General features: G+C 39.1%; 1 protein-coding gene across 1 annotated transcript in view; it reads right to left on the bottom strand.

The window, feature by feature from the left end:
• Nucleotides 1-7,184: 7,184 nt before the first annotated feature.
• LOC131948572 (protocadherin-11 X-linked) overlaps nucleotides 7,185-20,979 on the bottom strand; it is a 50,852-nt gene continuing 37,057 nt past the window's right edge. Inside the window, exons 8-10 of the mRNA XM_059310164.1 lie at nucleotides 15,615-15,719; nucleotides 10,006-10,138; nucleotides 7,185-9,356 (exon numbers count right to left, since the gene is read on the bottom strand). Of these exons, the coding sequence (XP_059166147.1) occupies nucleotides 8,899-9,356; nucleotides 10,006-10,138; nucleotides 15,615-15,719 (696 nt within the window). The 3' untranslated portion in view covers nucleotides 7,185-8,898. The remainder of the gene's footprint in view (nucleotides 9,357-10,005; nucleotides 10,139-15,614; nucleotides 15,720-20,979) is intronic.

Raw genomic sequence — 20,979 nt, 5'->3', positions numbered from 1 at the left:
AGCTGACGTCACCGCTGATGGATGACGTCAGCGGGGAAAACTGGAGTTACCATTAAGAGAAGGCGAGAATCAAAATACGCGCAGTTCTGGAATAATGTATCGTATTTTAATTGCAACGAACTACCATGTATTGTTTTTTTTAGGGAAACGACATTTTTTGTTTACCCCCCCCCCCCCTCCTACACCTCTTGAATGACGATAGCAGACGATAGACCAAGTCACGTGACTAGCAATCCATCTCCAAAAACAAAACGTGTTTACGTTTCCTGTCATAGGCCTAACAATCAACAGAGACAGAGGAAATAAATAAAGACGATAGCGAGCCGCTCTTAACAATGTTATAAATTGGAAAACTTGAGTTAGAGATTACAGGCCTGTCTCTTTGTTGAGTCCTGTCTTAGCTTGATATATTTGGCTGTAGTGGGGGGGGGGGGCGAGAGGTAATATGAACTGTGTTGTTGCACTATAGGTAATTAAAACAAGAGAAAGTACATTCTGTGAAGTACACTTACATGATTAAAAAAAAAGGACCAATAGAGTACAAGGTAAAAAAGCTTAAATTATTGAAATCACGTCATTCAATAATTCGTTTTTAACAAGAATAGGTTTCTGGGAGAAAAACAACTTGTTGAAGTGACGACATTAGAGTAATTTGTTTTTTAACAAGCCAGCTTCAACTTTTCAATTACCTGTGAATTAGTGGGGTTTGGGGATTATAAAAACCCAACCCTGAAAGAAAGTTTAATTTATTTAACACTCGCACTCCACTTTAACACTAATCCACACCCAATCATAAAAAAGTTTTATTAAGGAAGTTGAAATAACACGAAAGTTGTGTCTATAGGCTATTGCTATTTTGATACAGTCCAAATGATTTAAAACAGCTGATCAAAGATTAAAATCATTTAGTGATTGTTTCAACCAAATGTTACAAGCAGTAGTATTTAGATTTTTTTTTAATCATAAAAGATTGAAATCATTTAATTGTTGTGCTAGTCATATGCTGGAATTTTTGTATTCTAAATTCATATCTGATTTAAGGCGAGACGCAGACGATTGTCTTGACTCTGGCACCTACCTGGGCAGCAAATTATTCTAGAAACTTCTCAGCTTGACAATCACCGTCAGAAGTGACTTGGGTTTAATGTTGTTTACAGTCAGACGAACTTTGGAATTCGCACTTGTATATTCTGTTTCCTTGACAACGATTTATATTGTTTTTTCCCATTCTTTGCCCAGAATAAACAATTTTAAATCATTCAACTCCACGAAACAAACTTACTCTATTTCATTTATTAACCATTGACTTTTCCCCTGGCAAAATTTAAAAGAGAAAAAAAAAACATTTTAGAGAGTATACGTATATTTGCACGAACTGTTTGTAATACATTTTTTCTTCGTAACTAATCTTAGGATTTTCGATATTTTACTGTTAAAAAAAATGATTCTAAAGAATACATCTTACAACAAAAATTATTACACTACTTTATTGATTAAGAAAGCTATATATGGATAAATTTTTATCCAAAAGTTGACTTAGTAGGTTTTGCATTAGGCATTCTTGTATAGAGTCCATCGTTCAACATCCACCCCCCCACCCCCAAAAAAAAACGACCCTCAATCCCTCTCTCTCTTTCTCTCTTTTAATAACCAAAGTTTGGGAGAACTACTAAATTACCAAAGTTTTGGAGAACTACTCAATTACTACAGTTTTGGAAAACTAAATTTTTAAGAACTACTTTTCAATTATCAAAGTTTTTAGAACTACTCTTCAATTATCAAAATTTTGGAGAACTACACAATTAGCAAAGTCTTGGAGAACTACCCACTACCAAAGTCTTGGAGAACTACCCACTACCAAAGTTTTGGAGAACTACCCACTACCAAAGTTTTGGAGAACTACACAATTAGCAAAGTCTTGGAGAACTACCCACTACCAAAGTCTTGGAGAACTACCCACTACCAAAGTTTTGGAGAACTACACAATTACCGAAGTCTTGGAGAACTACTTTTCAATTTCAAGTTTGTAAAACTCCTCTTCAATTACCAAACAAAACTCCGTATTCACACTTCCCATGAAGCTTTGTTAAAAAAAAACGTAACAGGTTTTTGCCTCTATCTGAAGCTAGTTAACGATGAGGCCGTAAAAATTATCACAACGAGGCTGTAACAATAGTTTGAAACAGAAAGAAACGAAGACCGACATCATACCCTTGTTCTCTTTTTACCCCGGGGGTGGGAAAATTAAAGGATTTTTTTAAAAGATGATGCAAACACGTGACCCACGGGTAGAGAGCGGGTAATACAGTCCAGGGGCGAATAACTAATGACTTATTTCTCTTGTTCCAGGGGGAGGTAATTACCTCATTTTTAAAAAAAAATATTTTCTTTAAAAAAACGAAACAATTTAGAAATTCTGATTATTCAGTAACATAATAGAATTTTTTTTTAGTCAACCCTCAGATTTTTTATTCCAGAGTTAATAATTGGCATATTCGTGCTCGGGAATTTTATAATTCTGAAACAGACATTCATGAAAATAGACGTGGACTAGATGATCATTATTTTTATGAAAGGTTTCATAAAATGGCTCTGCTCGATTATAGAGCTGACTGCGAGCGGGTATCAACAAGCAATGAACCCGGTCCCTGCCATGCAGAAAACACCCACCAAATAAGGCACTAAAGCCGTGTTTACGTTGGTTGCTAGGGACGCCGCGCCCGCTCATAAATCACGGAGTTAATGAGGGAAGCACCCAAAGTACCGTTCTGGGAGCGATTGTGGGGCTGGAAGCTCCCAAAATTAATAAGCGGATCGTTAATGAAGCCACGTTGTCTAATGGGGCCATAATGGTTTATCGTTGTGGTTTAGTGCGGGGGTTTAATTATTTCCGGCCGTGGAAGCCGAGATTGCCGGCTCTGGGATGTCCACACGGTAGTAAATCGTGGACCGGTTTTAGGGGAGCCGGCAAACTTTGTCTAGAAGGTTTTTGGGGTCTTTACAGTGGTCTTTTATCTCCTGTTGGATTTGGTCTTTTGATGTGGTTGTGTGACTTGGTCATTTGATGTGGTTGTTTGACTTTGTCCTTGATGTTGCGGTTTGACTTGGTCTTTGATGTTGTTGTATGACTAGGTCTTCGATGTTGCTGGTTTATGTGGTCTTTGATGTTGTTGTTTGACTTGGTCTTTGATGTTGCTGTATGACTTGGTCTTTCATGTTGGTGTTTGACTTGGTCTTTGATGTTGGTGTTTGACTTGGTCTTTGATGTTGCTGTTTGACTTGGTCTTTGATGTTGGTGTTTGACTTGGTCTTTGATGTTGGTGTTTGACTTGGTCTTTGATGTCCCACATACTCTAACCCTAGAACCAAACTCTATTTCTTTTAAAAATTAAATGACCTATATTATATTATCAAATTACTTAAATAAAAGTACATGAACTCTGCGTTTGCATCGCCCAAGAACCTCTAGGTTCGAAAGAATAGGCCTACTTAATTTTCTTTTTTTTTTTTGTGCACAATGCAACGTGTACTCATTACAAGATTATCGGCCTTGCACGTTCTCAAACACGTTCAGATACACTTCGGCAAATTACGGCTACTTTCGGGAATTGGAGTACTCACTTTCCTGATCGTATCCCTGCTCTAGATGCGGGATGTTGATAAATGGCACTGTCACGGGCGTGAGGGGACGTTCTCAGATGGTTTGGATAACGTCAGTACATGGGTGGTACATGGACGTCAGGTCTGAAAACGAGGCTGGTGTTACACGGATGTGATGGAGGCTCGCCTGTTGAATTTTTGACGTTTTTTTTTTGTTTTTGTTTTTTTTTTTTGGGGGGGGGGGGTTGTATGCTGTGAAGGGGTGAAGGGACGTTGTCAAATCATCGCCTCCAAGACTACCACAACAATTTTTGACACGAATTTTTAAATTACATCTGGTAGAAAAATACATGTTTAAATAAAAAACAATTAAAACTGCACTTAACATTTTTTGTATTATTTCGATTTCAGAAGTTTAAATTGTATTTATGTTTTGTTTCCGGCAGGTTTTAAAATACATTTTAACATACCTGTAGTTCCTGTTTAATTTAATGTTTTGAATTTAAAACAGTATACATGATGGTAGCATGATTTTTTTTTAATCCTAACGAAACGAGTTGTTATTCAGCAACAACTACATCCTTTACGTGAAAGGTTCAAGCGAATATGGACATCACCCTACCTTTCCAGCTAATCAAGTTTTGATTGATACCTTCAGATTAGAAAACATAAACCACACTTATCCTTTAATTTATATTTATCATTAAGTTTACCTGTTGTTCGCGGTGTTTTGAGTTAGGCGGGATCAAAATAAAACATTAATACCTTTTGTTTTTAGAATAACTTATCCCCAACACATAATTACACTGGTTAAATGTAATAAAATGTAATTTTTAAAAGGCTTACATTTCGTTTTCACCCACTCACAGGAACCTGATGCCTTGTATTATTGCCATGGAAACTGATATAAACAAAGCCATTTTTTTGTTGTTTGTTTTGCTCGAAAGAAGTGTATTTGGTCTGCTACCTTATAATTGAGGATTGGCATTTATTTATTTTTTATGTGGGGGTATATGTTGAGCAGTGATGAAAGTTAGACGTGCCATAAACATGTTTGTATTTTTAATTTTGGGTTACGTTTCATTTTGTTGTTGATGCATGGTTAGCAATGAAATGGAGTGGAAAAAATACTATTTTATGATTTCTGCTTCTTTAAAATCATTTGCTTTTTTTATTTCTAGAAAAAAAAATTTTTTATGTTTTGTAAAATACTTTTGCAACCTTATATACCGGAAATTATTAAATGAAGCAATTTTGGTTTGTTTGTAGAGTAAAATTGATTCAAGATGTTAGATAAGTAGAACGTTGAAGTAGAAAGTTGAAGTAGAAAGTTGAAGTAGAAAATTGAAGTAGAAAGTTGAAGTAGAACGTTGAAGTAGAAAGTTGAAGTAGAAAGTTGAAGTAGAAAGTTGAAGTAGAAAGTTGAAGTAGAAAGTTGAAGTAGAAAGTTGAAGTAGAAAGTTGAAGTAGAAAGTTGAAGTAGAATTTACCTCATGTCTTGACCTCAGCAGACTCTAAGTGAGTGTGCTGTTAGCACTATGTCGGCCCTGTGGCTGTCTGGTACACGTCTGACGTCATTCGAGTCAGATGTTTCCTGGGGGAAGAGAAACTACCTACTCGACCACGCTGCTTCAACCGTCTCCTTATCAAGAACTGTGTTACTAATAAAGCGTGTTTAGACTACTGTACTTTCTATAAACTGCACACACATCCGTGCTAGATATAAACAGTGTGGCCATAAGTATTTTTCTAGTCACTTTTATTTTCTTTAGATACCATTAAATGCATTAAACTGACAGTGATAGACTCCAGTCACGATCTATATACTATTAGAAATGCGATTTTTTTATTGGAATTCGAACTCCAGTATTTTATAAGTATTTTCTAACCACTTTTAATTTCTTGGAACACCGTTAAGTGCATAAAAGTGCCAATTAGAGATACACTCATTCACAATCTATATATTATTAGAAAAACGATTTTTTCACCGGAATTCGAACTTCAGTGCTCACAGTTTTCTTTTCACCAACTATCGTTCCACCACTCTAACTTCTGCTAATGCAAATAATTAATAAAGACAAACCTAATGAACCTGTAATTAGCCTAAGGAGCAAATTTTGCTTTCTCCTAAGACAGTCTGGTGAAGTCACCCTTCTTGTTGGGAGGCAGCTAGTCCCACGGCGCCTACCTTTATCAAAACCAGACCCGCCCATCATTATCTGTGTCTGATTCAATTAGATTCTAGTCTAGATATCAGGGGCTGATACAGGTGGATACAGGCTATAAATAAACGCCCCGTGCTCACGCTTACTTGACCCTTGTGCTGTTGCTACAGCTGCACGTGCAGTTGGCGTGCACGCGCAGATAGGGAAAGTAAGGACAGCTGGGGTAGTACTCACGACGATGGTCCGATGTTAGGCGGAGTTTGGGAGGTCTCGGGAGCCTTGCTGGGTACGGCTATTCTCTTGTGTCTCAGTAGGGTTTATTGGTACGGCTATTCTCTTATGTCTCAGTAGGGTTTATTGGTACGGCTATTCTCTTATGTCTCAGTAGGGTTTATTGGTACGGCTATTCTCTTATGTCTCAGTAGGGTTTATTGGTACGGCTATTCTCTTATGTCTCAGTAGGGTTTATTGGTACGGCTATTCTCTTATGTCTCAATACGGTCTATTGGTACGGCTATTCTCATTTCGGGTGTCTCATTCAGGTTTCACTACACAGTTCACTTTTGAAGGTCTTTCACTATGAGGTTATTCATTATTGGAACAACAACAGAAAATGTCTAAAACAGTCCGTGAGTGAAAAAGATAACAATTACCATGTTATTTAAAACATATTTATTTCATCCCAAGCTTATCGTATCAATATGGATTCATATTATCGTAAAGTAAATACACATTAAAATCAACATCATTAAATACACCATACAATCATATCCACAAACTTTCATCCATTTTAACAAAGAGGATAACGTAAGTTTAAATATACATACTGTTCAAGCATACATACATACATATCTTAAACAAATGGGTGAAGGAAATTTCATACGATGACTGCTAATTTTATTTCAGAAAAAAACAAGTTGTGAATATTAACCCAACCACACCACACAAACAGTAAAAATATTTTAACAAAGGTAAATATCCACAACAATCACTCATGTAAACCAAAAAGTTGAATGATGGTATATAATGATGAAGTCAACAGACCATTATAAACATAATATATTGATGGGTCAAGTGATATACAATGGTTTATGCGACTAGTAAAAACAAACGCCGAAGACTTACAAACTTTCCGAACACATTTCATCAATATTGTGTTCATTATAGTGCATTCAGTTCTACCGCTCGCAAAAACATGAATGTAAGTCTATATGGTCTATACTATATACTCTCCATTAAATCAATTCCATCAATACTATTTCAGTTCATTTATTCTCCCCATTTAGTCTTTTGTTCCCAACCCACATTACCATTTTGTCCATCCTCCCCACACACTCCCAACTTCCCCACACTCCCACCTTCCCCACACATATTCACCTCCCCCTGCACATATCTACATCTCCCACCCCCACTCCCAACTTTCTCACACCACACTCCTATCTTCCCCGACCCCAATCATTTACACACAACACACGAACTAAACAATGACAAAAAAAAACAAGTTTTTAAAAAACTAAAACTTTGTCTGCAAACATACCAAAACAAAATGATAAGCTTTAATTTACATTGGCAAACAAGTCAATAACAACAATAATACTGTCAATTAATGTACACGATATACATATGGCGTGTACACATGTACACAGTTTAAATCTAGATGTACACTTGTATATCTACACGTGCCTTAACCCCCCGCCCTCCCACGGGAGCTAGAGAGAGAAAAAAAAGTGCGCCATGTTTCAACAGATTACAGATAAGCTGAGTGTTGAGACGGGCAAGCGGTTAGATATATCTTCACATTTTTTTTTCAAGTAAACTTTCCGGGGAAAATAGTTTTGAAACTAAGAATTTTTGCTGAAACAAGTTCGTTGTTTTTAGAATTTAACGAAAAATAAAGATTTAATTTAGCTCGATATCACTCGACTTTGCAGATTTATTAGGGTTTATAAATAAAGTATTGTAATTTTATTAAGTATGGTCAAGGTTTTTTTTTTATACATTTTCACACTTGGGATATAGAATCTAATACATGTATTTTTTGCTTTAACGTCTCGACATCAATTCTGTATAGCTAAACGATTTAATGGCAAAACATCGTTAGCTTAGATATACATGTTTGTGAATGATCAGTATATTACAATATTTGATTTTTTAGACAATTTAAATGGACAACACGCCAAAGGATAAAATATACCAGCAATAGGTCGTACATCGTGGTGTATTTACGATATTAACAATTTATTTACCCAAGGCGTGCGATGTTTTCAGCAGCCCATTTTTACAAAATTTGGCCTATCTTGTTTACATCTTTTTAATTGACTTTCATAAAGTTGATTTGTCGATAATTTCCTGTATTTGAGTCGTATTGGGAACTACAGTCCATCGGAAATCTTAGGAACAATTCCCGACCACATTTCCGACATAAATTGTATAAAGTTTAGTTGACATAAAACTTACTTGAGGTGTAGTAAGTATTAAAAACACAAAACTAATAAATTTAAAATGTATATCTTTTGATTTTTTATTTTGCATAATTTGATTGCAAAGTAGATATGGTGATTTTGGTTGAGATGGTGGCGATAGCGGTAGTGGGTTAGATATCCGAGGTAGTTCAGTTCACTGCGGACTGAGTTCAAATACCTGGGAGAACACGAGATCTTTGTGTTTAGATGATTGTGTGCGTTGAATAGCCCGAACAACAGATGTGTCCTCTCTCCGCTGTATTCTTGAGAATTTAATCCCAGTTTCTCTGCTTCACGCTTGAGAATTAAATCCCAGTTCAATTCAAGTAATCAATAGTCAATATTGATTTCTCGATTACTTTTAGTACATGTGGCATTTTTGACTAGCTATACGAGCTTTAGCATTCTCCTATATTTCTACAAATGCTGCTGTCATTACAAGAAGCTTTTACTTTGAACAGATGTTTTTGTTGAACGAATAAATGTCACGTTAAACGCTTGTCACGTTGAACGTTTAACTGCCACGTTAAACGCTTGTCACGTTTAGCAAGTGTCACGATTAAACAAAAGCCACGTGAAACAAACTCCCACCATTGTATTCAAAACGAGGCGTTAACTTTGATGTTGACCACGAGGGTTTCCCCCGCGAGATGGACGCACTTCCGGTTCCATCAGACCACGGCCTGCTCGGGGAGATAACTGTGTAGATTGATTCCCCGGGGTGAGAGGTCATCGACCGTGTAGCTCCCGCTGGTGGTGGTGCTGTTGCCGTCGTCCGCGGTGTCGAAGCTGTGGTCGATGTTGACGTTGAGGTCCCCGCGAAGATTGCCTTTGTGGACGTCCACTCCGAATGTAGATCCCCATCTTTCGCCGGACACTGGCTGGACGCGGGCCTGGGGCGGAAGGAGCTCCGGCCAATCGCCACGGAAATCTTCCCGGAAGGACACGTGTTTGACGGGCCCGACCCCGCAGCGGCTGGACTGGGAGGGGGACTTGAGCTCGTGGGGTTGACCTTGCTGGCGGGTCAAGGCCAGGGGAAGTCCCGAGCGTGGAATGTTGGCAACCCTTGGACCAGAGGGTTGGCGGAGTGGTCGAGGGGGGTTGTTCAGGTTGTTGAAGAGAGAAATATCTGGAGAGAAAAAAAAAAAACATATGGTAATTTAAATACACTCGACATGATAAGACAGAATACAAACTGAAGCATTTGAAGTAGGCTTATCGTGTCATATTATAGCTTGTACTATTTGATTACGACATCGACTAGATACTAAATTAAATGTAATAATACTAATATATATATATATATATATATATATATATATATATATATATATATATATATATATATATATAAGAGATACTAGTATATTTGACAGTTTCGAACTCACTATTATATTACCCGTGTTCTAATATCATCATCATTTCCCGTTTGTGCCCAAGACACATGGGGCAGTAGAGTTTACCTGTTTGAATGACCTCGTCATACAGGGGGGATAATATGGTCAGCACTATGCCCAGCCGACTTTATTTCCCTAACGTGAGTAAGGTACCCATCAGAGCTTGATTGGGCTCAGAGACGTTCTTATTCTAATATATACAAGTCTAATATCGTTGAAACCCCTCCACCCCCCTTTTCAAGTATTTAACTCCTCTAAACTTTAATTTATGTTCCCGAATCTATTTTTAAAACATCACGTGATTAATCACGCGCGCTGAGAGTGAGCAGCCGAACAAATGCCGTCTCTCGCCTGCCGCCACAAATGTAATGTATTGATTACCCTTATTAACGGGCGACGCCCTCCCGTGGCTTCCGTTCTCCTCTTCACTTCCGCCACGCCCACTGTCACATGTGGTACTCTCGCCAGATCCATCGCTCGTGACGTCATCTCCTTTTGACGCCTGCATTAGAAACTAGAAAGAAAAAAAATATATAATTATTGATTAGCTAATGTGCACGATTTAAAAAAAATGAAAGTGGGTTCTTTTTATAAATTGCACGCAGGAATTAACTTAGTTAATTTTTTTTAAAGATTTTTTAAAAATCAAATATATGATTGATGAATGTTTTTTGCATAAATTTCAAATCGGCCAGTTAGTAAATACCCAAAACATAACCTAACCTAAGCTAACGTAACCTAACCCAGCCTTTCCTAGCCTAACCTAACCTAGCCTAACCTAGCCTAACCTAACCTAACCTAACCTAACCTAACCTAACCTAACCTAACCTAACCTAACCTAACCTAACCTAACCTAACCTAACCTAACCTAACCTAACCTAACCTAACCTAAACTAACCTAAACTAACCTAAACTAACCTCACCTACCCTACCCCAACCCAACCCAACCCAACTCAACCCAACCCAACCTAACCAGGTAACCACATCATCTCTCACGTCACCACCTCCCCAACCAGTTGCCGGTTCAACTGCAACTCAAACCATTTCCCTAATCACACATGTCCCATCTTCATTAAATTCCCCGCGCGCACAAAAAGACGCGCACGAGGGAGCACCCATCAACGAACTGATGAGTGCACACACACAATCAAATCAAATTAAAAAAATTTAAAAACTTTTTTCTAATTTCTCCCTCCCCCACCCAGCTTTTATCGGATTCTCTTGCTCATAATTTCATCATCTTGTCTCTATGTTTTGACAAGGTCCCATCACAGTCAATATTAACCTTGGAGAGAGAAAAAAAATGGACGCTCCAAGGAGCATATTTCGATTAAAGCGAGCCGACATTTTATCATCTGCGCGTTCAAAAACCGATTTTTTTTTCTTCCTCACTCACTCCATGCTCATGGGTGCCAGAGTTGCTCACCCCTTCGCGTGTGTGAGCGGTGGATGGTGGACAAATGCACTTGGACAAACTTTATTACAAGAGTCATTTTTCGAGATGGGCCCGCCGTAGTTTTTAATCCATCTCGTTTGATTAGCTGAACGGCGGGATGAGAGGGTGAAGATATTTATCAGATTTGGTTAAACTTTTTTTTTGGTGGGGGGGGGGGGGGGGGGGGGGAGTTTTTAGATGGACGATCGATTTTTATTATAAAATAAATTTTCCATTTATCTGATATTAAGAACTGTCGAGAAAAAAAGGGATATGCAATTATCATTTTTTTGTAAATATAATATTCATTTGTGTTGATAAATAACAATTTATTTAATGTATCTATTATTTTTAATGCTTGATAATCTTTAAAATGGATAATCGCTATGACATCCGGTTAAAAATCCTCATGTGCGCATGCCCAATTTAGAACAAATATATGCCCTGGCGTTTTTTTTTTCTTAGGGTCAAAAACCGTATCTTCTAAAGACAATAATATTCTGTTTTTTTTTTTTATTATTTAAAAGTCAAAACTCGATACAAGGCTGAGAATCGTTACAAAGGTCTGATATTCGATTACAAAATGAGAGGTTCGATACAAAGCTCTAAGCCTGGACCGAAATGTGTAGTATCGATACAAAGACTGAGACTCTATACAAAAGTCAGTAGTATCGTTATGAAATATTTGGAGGTCGGCGTGGTCGGGTCGGTTAAGCTCATGGTTGAACGGAGAAGTTCCGAGTTCGAACCCTCGGGCAGATGATGCTCGAATAGCTAGGGAAAGCAACTTATCTAGGAGAGACAACTGCAAAATCAAACAACTACTGCCTTGTAGTTTGTTCTTGGTTGGACAAAGGCTATGGAAGCAAATCCAAAAGAAAAGCAGGCTGAAATCGGAGTCAACGGTCTATATGGTGCATAACAAGATGACACTTAATACCAGTGGCGTAGGCAGGGGGGGGGGGATTAGGGGGTCATAACCCCCCCAATAGACCCCTCGGTATATATATATATATAAGTATGAGGGGGTGCAAATCGAAAGTTTGACGGGGGGGGGGGGGGAAAGCAAATCGAAAGTTTGAGGAGGGGGGGTGCAAATCGAAAGTTTGAGGGGGGGGTGCTAATCGAAAGTTTGAGGGGGGGTGCAAATCGAAAGTTTGAGGGGGGGGGGGTGCAAATCGAAAGTTTTTTCCCCGGGTAAAAATTGGAACCCCCCCCCCTTGAGACGATCCTACGCCACTGCTTAATACTTGATAGTGTTGAAGAGAATCTCTTCCAATTAAGAGGAAGAAAAAGAAGAAAAAATCTGGACGATACAGTTAGTAGTATCGATAAGATTCAAAGTATTAGACTTTGTACAAAAGTTTAGCACGGTATTGAAACTTCTTATGAAAACCTCCGAAAGATTTCTCGATGAAAGGTAAACAGCTGAAACTTGTCAAGGCAAGACTCACGCTGGGAATAGGACACAGAAAGTAAACAAAACGAAACCCCTCTGATGCACCAACTTGGGCTAAACAGGAACTAGCAGGGGATGAAAGCGAAACCAAAACGGAAACTCCCGCTGGAGTATTATTTAAAAAGCGGGGAGGTAATTCACCGCGGAGTTAAAAACAAGGGAAGTGATGCAGTGATGTGTTATGAAATAAGCAATCCACTTTGTCATCTGTATATGGCTGACTGCTGGGATGACACGTAATCTAAAGACGCCATCCATTGGATGGGGGAGGGGTGCAGGGAATCGTAGCGGTGCGTCGTGACGTTTCACCCAAACACTGATGACCTCATGTGAAGTAGACCGCATCAATTCCCACGCTAACTGGAAATTTCCTTTACCTTTTTTTAAAAAAATTGGAGTACGTAATTCACAGCTGTGCCGGTATATGCTAGAACAAAGAAAATCAAATACTTTTCCGTTAAATGCGGTACCGGTTACAATTATTTTTTTTACCTTCCACGATTAGATTAGAAAATCGAGACTTTCAATGCTAATAAATGAATTAAAAATAGGGTAGAGATTGAAACAGAAAAGTAAATAATGACAGGTTAATGCCAAGGTTAGGGTTGAGGTACTATTCTATTAGTTAAGAATCGATACACTTTACTGATATAGGAAATAGTTAGATACCTCACGAAGCAAAAGTCCCAGAAATAATACAGTTAGTACCATAAAATGAAAAAGCGCTATAAATAAACCTGACAATTAAAGACACTTAACTTACAGGACACCTTCGTGATTTCCGGTTTTCCCAACGTGCACGGGAACGTGAGTGCATCGACGCACGCGCAGTGAGCAAACAATGATGCGCGGTCCTAGGGGGATGAGGGTGAGCACGATTAGCCGCGACATGGACGGTGGATCAATGCGCTTATTGGATTAACCGGTCACTTCAGATTTCAATTTGGTGCCGGTGATGAATTCGTTGGACCTCCACGGGTTTTAATCAAGGGAATGGGTGCACGGGCCGTTGTTGTCCCCGGGGGTGGGGGCGCTTTTGGGTGCCAGGGTAATGAATAAAAGACGCACAAACAGTTTAACTGGAAATGTGCATTGGATTTCTTATTCAAGGCATACGATGGTTTTAAGGCGATACGTGAGGACCGCGGACGTATTGACGTTCATTCGATATGGGACAATTTAGGGACATACTGAATTGAGACGTTTCGAGGCAAATGACGTTCATTCGATGATAATACATTATAAAGGCATTGATGTTCATTTTTTCCGGGGAAGATTTGGGACTAATTGAAGTTCATTTGAGCTTTACCGATGTTAATTTGCTCAAGGCAGATTTGATGCCTGTTGAGGCAGATTTAAGATCTATTGACGTCCTTTTAGATTAGAAAGGTTTGAGACCTATTGATGTCCAATTGCAATAGAAAAAAATAAGAACTTGCGAAATAGAGTTATAGATGACCATTACGTAGCAAGTGATCTATTTAGTGAGTCTATTTAAATAGGATAAGTTGTTTTTAATTATACCCATGTGTGGTTAGAAATATTTTCATAGACAAACTATTTGAGTAAACTCAATATTTGCGCCTTGCATTAAGTCTTTACGTAATTATTTTGTATGATGTTTTGAAAAAAATATCTAAGTATCCTAATATAGGACGGCGTGGTCGGATGGTAGGGCGTACGAATGCTAATCCGTAAGTCTTGTTTTCAGGTCTTGGGCTAGAGTCATCATAACGTCCCTAAGTCAACTCAGCTCTGATGGGTGCCTGACTCATGTTAAGGAAAGTAGTTGACCGGGTATAGTGCTGGTCATAGTACCCTTTATATGCGAAGGTCACTGAAACAGATGTACTCTACTTCACCTGACCAGTGAAGCGCCAGGTTCGAAAGATGCTTTATATTGGTATACTCGCTTATTTCATCCATTAAACAGAACACAGCGGACTTCATGTATCTTCTGCCATCTTAGAGTGGTACGCGTGATCAGAAGTTAAATTTTCTAACAATGACGTGAGATTTTTTTAAAGTAGAAATTGAAAATGCATTGGGCTTTAATTAAATTACCTCAAACGCAGTAACGACATTTTTTTGTTCAATGACGTCAAAATTCATTGCAATGAAATTTCGCGATTATATTTCTTCGTCGCCTGGGCAACATCGTCGCCGCGTTATAATTCCAGGGAGAGCCTGCGAAACGTCACCGCCGTTAGGAAATTTAATTATGCATCCTAGTTGATTACAGCATGGAGCTTAGATTTCAACGGCTCGTGGGGGCGGAGGCGTGCGAACATGGGGGCGGGGCGGGGGTGAATTTTTAATGGACTCCTAAAGTTTGGGTGATTGAAAAAATATGGGGAAGGGGGCTGATCACTGGGTAAGGGAGGTAAAAAGGGAAACAAAGGGCGAGCATCCCGGAAATTCCATTTTGTTTCTCGTGATAACTGGGGTACGGGTGATGGTGGGGAGAGGGGTGGGGGGGGGGTGAGAGCAGTGAGATGGAAGCGATGACGTAATGGGCGCTAGGGAATATGGGATTTCTGGTCCGACGGCCACGTGTCATTTCAGATACAGGTTTAGATTTCCCACGTTAAACGTCGACAAGGCGTGAGGATTGATACAACGGTTCTGGGTTCAAATACTGGTCAGACCAAGATATTTTTTAACGCTACTGATTAGTTAAGGTTATTTATCTCACATTTGACAACAAATAAATGAACTAATTTGTATCGGGAGGGATGGGATGTCGCACAAGTAGCGGATTGATTCACAGACTCTTCATTCGTATAGGCTTACTGGCAACACCACAAATTTCATGTTTTTGTAAGACTTTCTTTAGCTAAAAAGGGGTTAAATAGTAGCTGTACGATATTAATGCTTGTAAAATTTTAAAAGTTATTGTCGAATTCTGAAAACATAATTCTCATTTTTCCCAATACTAATCTCTCAAAGTTACACGTATCAGAATATCTAATCAAGCAGTTTGGGATAGTTAGGATTACTAATACTAATCTAATAGACCAGCTGCATTTAAGTGTCAACCAGCACAAGGGTAGATAACACCAGTTTAATGTTTGTGTTATAGAAAGAGTTACCTACCGCTGCATCTACGCCATGGAGCTTCAGCAAATCCTGGTGAAGTCTCAGAGCTTTTGACCAATCAGATTGCTCCACTGTCGTCCCTGACCCTTGCGAAGAGTTCAGCTGTAGAGGAGAAAGAACAAGTCAAACTTAAGTTTTACTTTAGATGGAGCTGATTTTTTTTTCTAAAGAACAGGTTCAAGAAAAATGTAAGGATGTTTGAACCATTATACATGCAAACAAAATAAGAAATAAGAAACTATTTTTAACGACTTCGTTATAATTTAATTTTTTGTACTTTTTTTTATAACAACATCGTGAGTTATAAAGATTTATAAAGAACCCAGAGTATCATTTATTTCCACGTTCAACATAAGGGAAAATGTATGGGGCCCGAAGTTGAACTTGTTTAAATCCTCCACCATAAACTAAATTAAGAACGCAGAAGAAGAAGATACAACATTCTCAACAACTTTTAAAAAAATTCTATCTTTAAAAATAGCAGGTAACTCCCCGCTCACATTGAGTTATGACTATGAAAGGTACCCAATCTATTGATTATTTGATGGCTTATAGTTCAAGGCTTGTAAAAAAATGAGAACCGTCTAGTTTCAGACTTTCATCCACGCCGACGGTACCCACAAGTCATCAGACATGTAGACAGAAAAACTACCCCGTCTGGCTCTATGGAACCTTCTAGACTTCAAGGCCTCGGGTTTCAGCCCTCAGTAGATGGTTCTACTGCTGGCCCCAACACCGGATGTGACCTTTAGCAGTCAGGTGCACACGTCTAAGAACTAAAGGTCGGTCGTGTTTACCATAACACTTCAAGACTGACCCAAGGGGGTTGGGCTTCAAGAATGACCCCTTGGGAGATGGGGGTCGCGACGGTTGGATGTCGATTATGTTGGTGAAATAGATTGCACATGTTGATGTCTGTCTTGGTAATATAATTCATTGTTTGAGATAAGGGGGAGAATTGGAGCTAAGATACCCATGGCTGTTACAAAAGCATTGGTTTCTATTTTAAATGAGGGTTATCAAATCAAAACATGGTTGGGGTATATGGCCTTATACCTATAAAGTTCCTTTTTCAAAGCTGACGGTCCATGGGGCTAGTGAAAAAGAGTTCACCTTTTTCCGTGAACTCGGGATAGTGTGGTCAGCACTATATTAGAGATAAATAAACTCTGAAACGATCTAATGACCGGATTCGAACTCGAGACTTTCATGTTAGCACCAAAGCGCTCTAACGCCAGGCCACGCCTTCTCCAGCTTTGTACCTATAACCTTTTCTAAATCTTCCCGATATATTAGAGATGTCCTTGCAAAGCGTACCTGAATCCGTTATATAAGAAAATAATTATTCCAGGAAACTGATAGCTAAACTATAGGATATAATTAAACATTGACAGATCCAGCGTTTGTTGATGTTAGCTAGGGACACAGCCAGAATAGAATCCACAGCGGATGTCGAAGTTTAAGCTCATCAAGATGGCGGAGAATAGAGGATTCTGGGGCGGATAGAAAAGGTCACGGATGATATCAAGAGGAGGCGATCGCGTCTATGACGACCAGGGGAAGTAAACAGAGTCTACTAAAGGGAGGTAATGAGTTCCGTGTGTGTTTATGGGCCCATGCAAGAAGGGTGATTAGAGAGGGGCAACATGACAGAAAGTAAACTTTAAGAGGAAATAGCAAAATGTAAAGTATAAGAGGAAATGTCAAAATATAAAGTTTAAAGGAAAATCACAAAATGTAAACTTTAAGAGGAAATGACAAAATGTAAACTTTAAGAGGAAATGGCAAAATGTAAACTTTAAAGGAAAATGTCAAATTGTAAAGTTTAAGAGGAAATGGCAAAATGTAAAGTTTATAGGGAAACGTCAAAATGTAAAGTTTAAGGGGAAATGAATAAAAGCAAAGTTTTAAAATCACAAAAGTTAACTTTAGGAGGGAAATGACAAAAAAAACAAACACACTAAGGTTGTACAGGGCAATGGAACAGCAGGAGGAATTAATAATTCATCGAAATTCTGGTGCGTTTTGGGCCATGTCATTCATTTTGAAACCAGAGTACAAATCGGTGCATGAGTGTGTAACATTCGGTAACACACGTTGTCGCATTATATATAACGTGAATCATAGCATACACCAACACACGCCGGCACTGCACACATCAACATACTCACTGCACACACCATATGCCCACTACATACACCAACACTCATACCCACTACACACATCAACACATATACTCACTGCACATACCAACACATACGCCCACTGCAACAGCAACATACACGATCGCTCACCAACATTCCGGAAATGCTCACGGATCAATTTTTTGTGTCTCAGCCATCTCCTACTTGTGATACCATCAGATGTAGCTATCAATCCATCCCCCTACACCCCCCTCCCCTCACCCCCACCCCCCCCCCACTGACTGAGAGGAACAATGCTAATCAGAGCGCAAATCTAGAAGCTCAACGGAACAAGATGGATTAGGTTCCCCGTCTAGGAATCTCCATCTCTCTTGGACTGTGCTTTGTTCGCTCCTATTTGTCAGGCCGGTAAACAAAAGAGTTCCCCAGGAAAAGGGACGGAACTGAGATAGGAGTTGCTTCCCTTGATGATTGTTTACCTAACTATATCCGGGTTATAACCATATTTTTTTTTTAAATTAGATATTTTACAGGGCAGAACATGCTTTTTGAAGTTCGTTTTTTTTTTTGGTGATTTTCTTTCTTGTTCTATCTAAAGAGGGAGAGCGGGGGTGAGGGGGAGAGCATGAATAAACAATTTAAAAACCAGCTTTTTAGTTTACCTATTTTAACATGTGAGTTAAAGCTTATAAAAAAATATAAACAAAAAAGATACCTAACTCACGAAATACCACACAGTCATTTAGAACATGAAAACAAATTCAATACAAAATCTATTTCTATAAGGTTAAAATTGTTTGAGCTAAATTGATAAAAGGATGGCCCCTAGATAATAGGAATATGTTAATAAGTTGATTATAACCGTGTTGCTTAGGGGTGAAGCCGACACGTCGCGAGATAGCCCACAGTAATGTTACTAAACAGGGGGTGGGGAAATCAAAAGGTCCACCCCCGGGCGCCGAGATGCCTGGGTGGGTCATTGTCTGAGGGAGCAGGTGGACACTAGCGTTCTGCTATCTCCCTACACACGCTAATGTAATGACTTCACACACTACACAATGAGTGGCATACAGTCATGTAATTATAATAAGTGACTTTCTCACTTCAAGATGACAGTTACGCTGTAAAGTTGATTGCATTCTGGAGTTTAACGTAACACACTAGCAGGGGGCGGACACAAGGTTTAGTGTCTGTGTACACTGGAATTTGACTGAACACACAGATGAGTGTGTTACTATCAGCACACTACAAGACCATCGACACACTACCAAACTACACACCAACCAGGCAACTGACAAACACGCCGACCCAGCACACTGCCAGTCTGTAATCCGTCAACCCCCACTCCCCCACGTCTGTTTCAACTCCACCAACACCCGCCCTGGTCCCCCCTCCCCCACCCAACTCTCCTGTTCTCACACACCCCTCTCCCCTCCTGTAAATCTCGTCATAATTGAATTCACCGCCAGATTTGATAACCCCGAGTGAGATCAGAAAGAATCAGCGTTAATCCTCTCTCCGGTACCACGACGCTGTCTTTGAGAGTGGGAGATGTGTTGGCAATTAGTTCCTTGACGGACAACCTACAACCCCCTCACCCCTTTCCCCCTTTTTACTGTGTCTTTAAAACATACGCCCTCAACATATGTCTCTAAGAGAAACCTTATGTTACTCATAATTATTTTTTTTAACATACACTATAAGTGTGTGAAATAAACATATACAAATGTTGTGTATTTTGCTACATTGATTTGTTGTTTTTATGGGGGGTTTTAAGACGTGTGAATTTCGATAAATTACGCCTTGAAAGAAAGGCCGCTTTTTTAGACCTCTTATAATACCGGTTATTTGACCGGCTATTAGACCGGTTATAAGGCCGGAATCGGTTATAATTCCGATTATAAGACCGGTTCAAGAAAATATTCGCTTCTCTGTCTTAACAGACCAACCAACTTCGGAGAAGGAATGAGGTGTGGGGGAGGGTGGGATGGGGGTGTGTTGGCATATCTACATGTCAGAGATGTCATGTCTACGGTAATCAAAGGTGAGTGACATCTAAGAGGCCAGACTCTGGTGCCGTCTGCAAATCTCAACCAGCTGGGGAGTGTTGGAGTAATCCTCGGGGATAAAGGAGGATTAACGGAGGGTCGACTTACGACTACGGTCGTTTATAATGAGGTGGTACGAGTAAGCAGGAATCGTGTACAGGAGAGTGTGAATGGTGTTTTGGTAAGGTGATTGGAGAGTGTAATGGTGTTTTAAATGGTGGTTGGAGACTGTTATGGTGTTTTAGTAAGGTGATTAGGGAGTGTGAATGGAGTTTTGGTAAGGTGATTAGGGAGTGTGATGGTGTTTTGGTAAGGTGATTGGAAAGTGTAATGGTGTTTTTAATGGTGTTTGGAGACTGTTATGGTGTTTTAGTAAGGTGATTAGGGAGTGCGAATGGTGTTTTTGTAAGGTGATAGGAGACTATGAATGGTGTTTTTGTAAGGTTATTGGAGAGATTAATGGTGTTTTAAATGGTAGTTGGAGACTGTTAAGGTGTTTTTGGAGAGTATGAATGGTGTTTTTGTAAGGTGATTGGAGAGTGTAATGGTGTTTTAAAAGGTGGTATTTGGAGCTTTCTAGTCATGAGAAAATTACAAAATTCTACACTGGATGTTTGCTAATCCTTGTCTGTCCTATGCAATAGCATGCACGTTCTAAGTAATAAGTATGTTCTTTTCCAAAGGTATGTTCTACAAGTTTTTTATGTGCTCTTTGTGATGTTATGTTGTATACGGTTATATCGGCAATTTTTATATACTGACGTAGATATCAATATGCCATGAAGATAAAACTGATTTTTCCTTTTTGTCTTGTAGTTTTTATTGCGTTCCGCATAGTGCTAATACACCTAAACATTTAATGCCGTGAACCCATTTTGACTGGGCAGGGCCTGTAACTCAGAAATAAATCTAAGTAGACCATGCAAGAACGACCACTCTGCCCAATTTAAAATGAAAACGTCGAGTTTTCCATTTAAATGGTAGACCAGTTGTTACGTTCTCATACTCTATACAGGCACACGGTCGTAAATCCGTCGGATGTATTTTACATCTATTATTTCTTCAGTGTTGTGTATACAAACAGCTAGAGATGGAACATAACGGCGGCCATAATTCAGGCGCTCCTACTCTGGAAACCACAGTCACACTTCACGGTTTTGACTTTCTCGT

This window comes from Physella acuta, unplaced genomic scaffold (genome assembly GCF_028476545.2).
Source record: "Physella acuta isolate Inbredline_101_S28 unplaced genomic scaffold, ASM2847654v3 ptg000649l, whole genome shotgun sequence".
Classification (NCBI taxonomy): Eukaryota; Metazoa; Mollusca; class Gastropoda; family Physidae; genus Physella; species Physella acuta.
The sequence above is the reverse complement of the archived record's forward strand: the minus strand, read 5'-3'. Positions and strand labels throughout refer to the sequence as shown.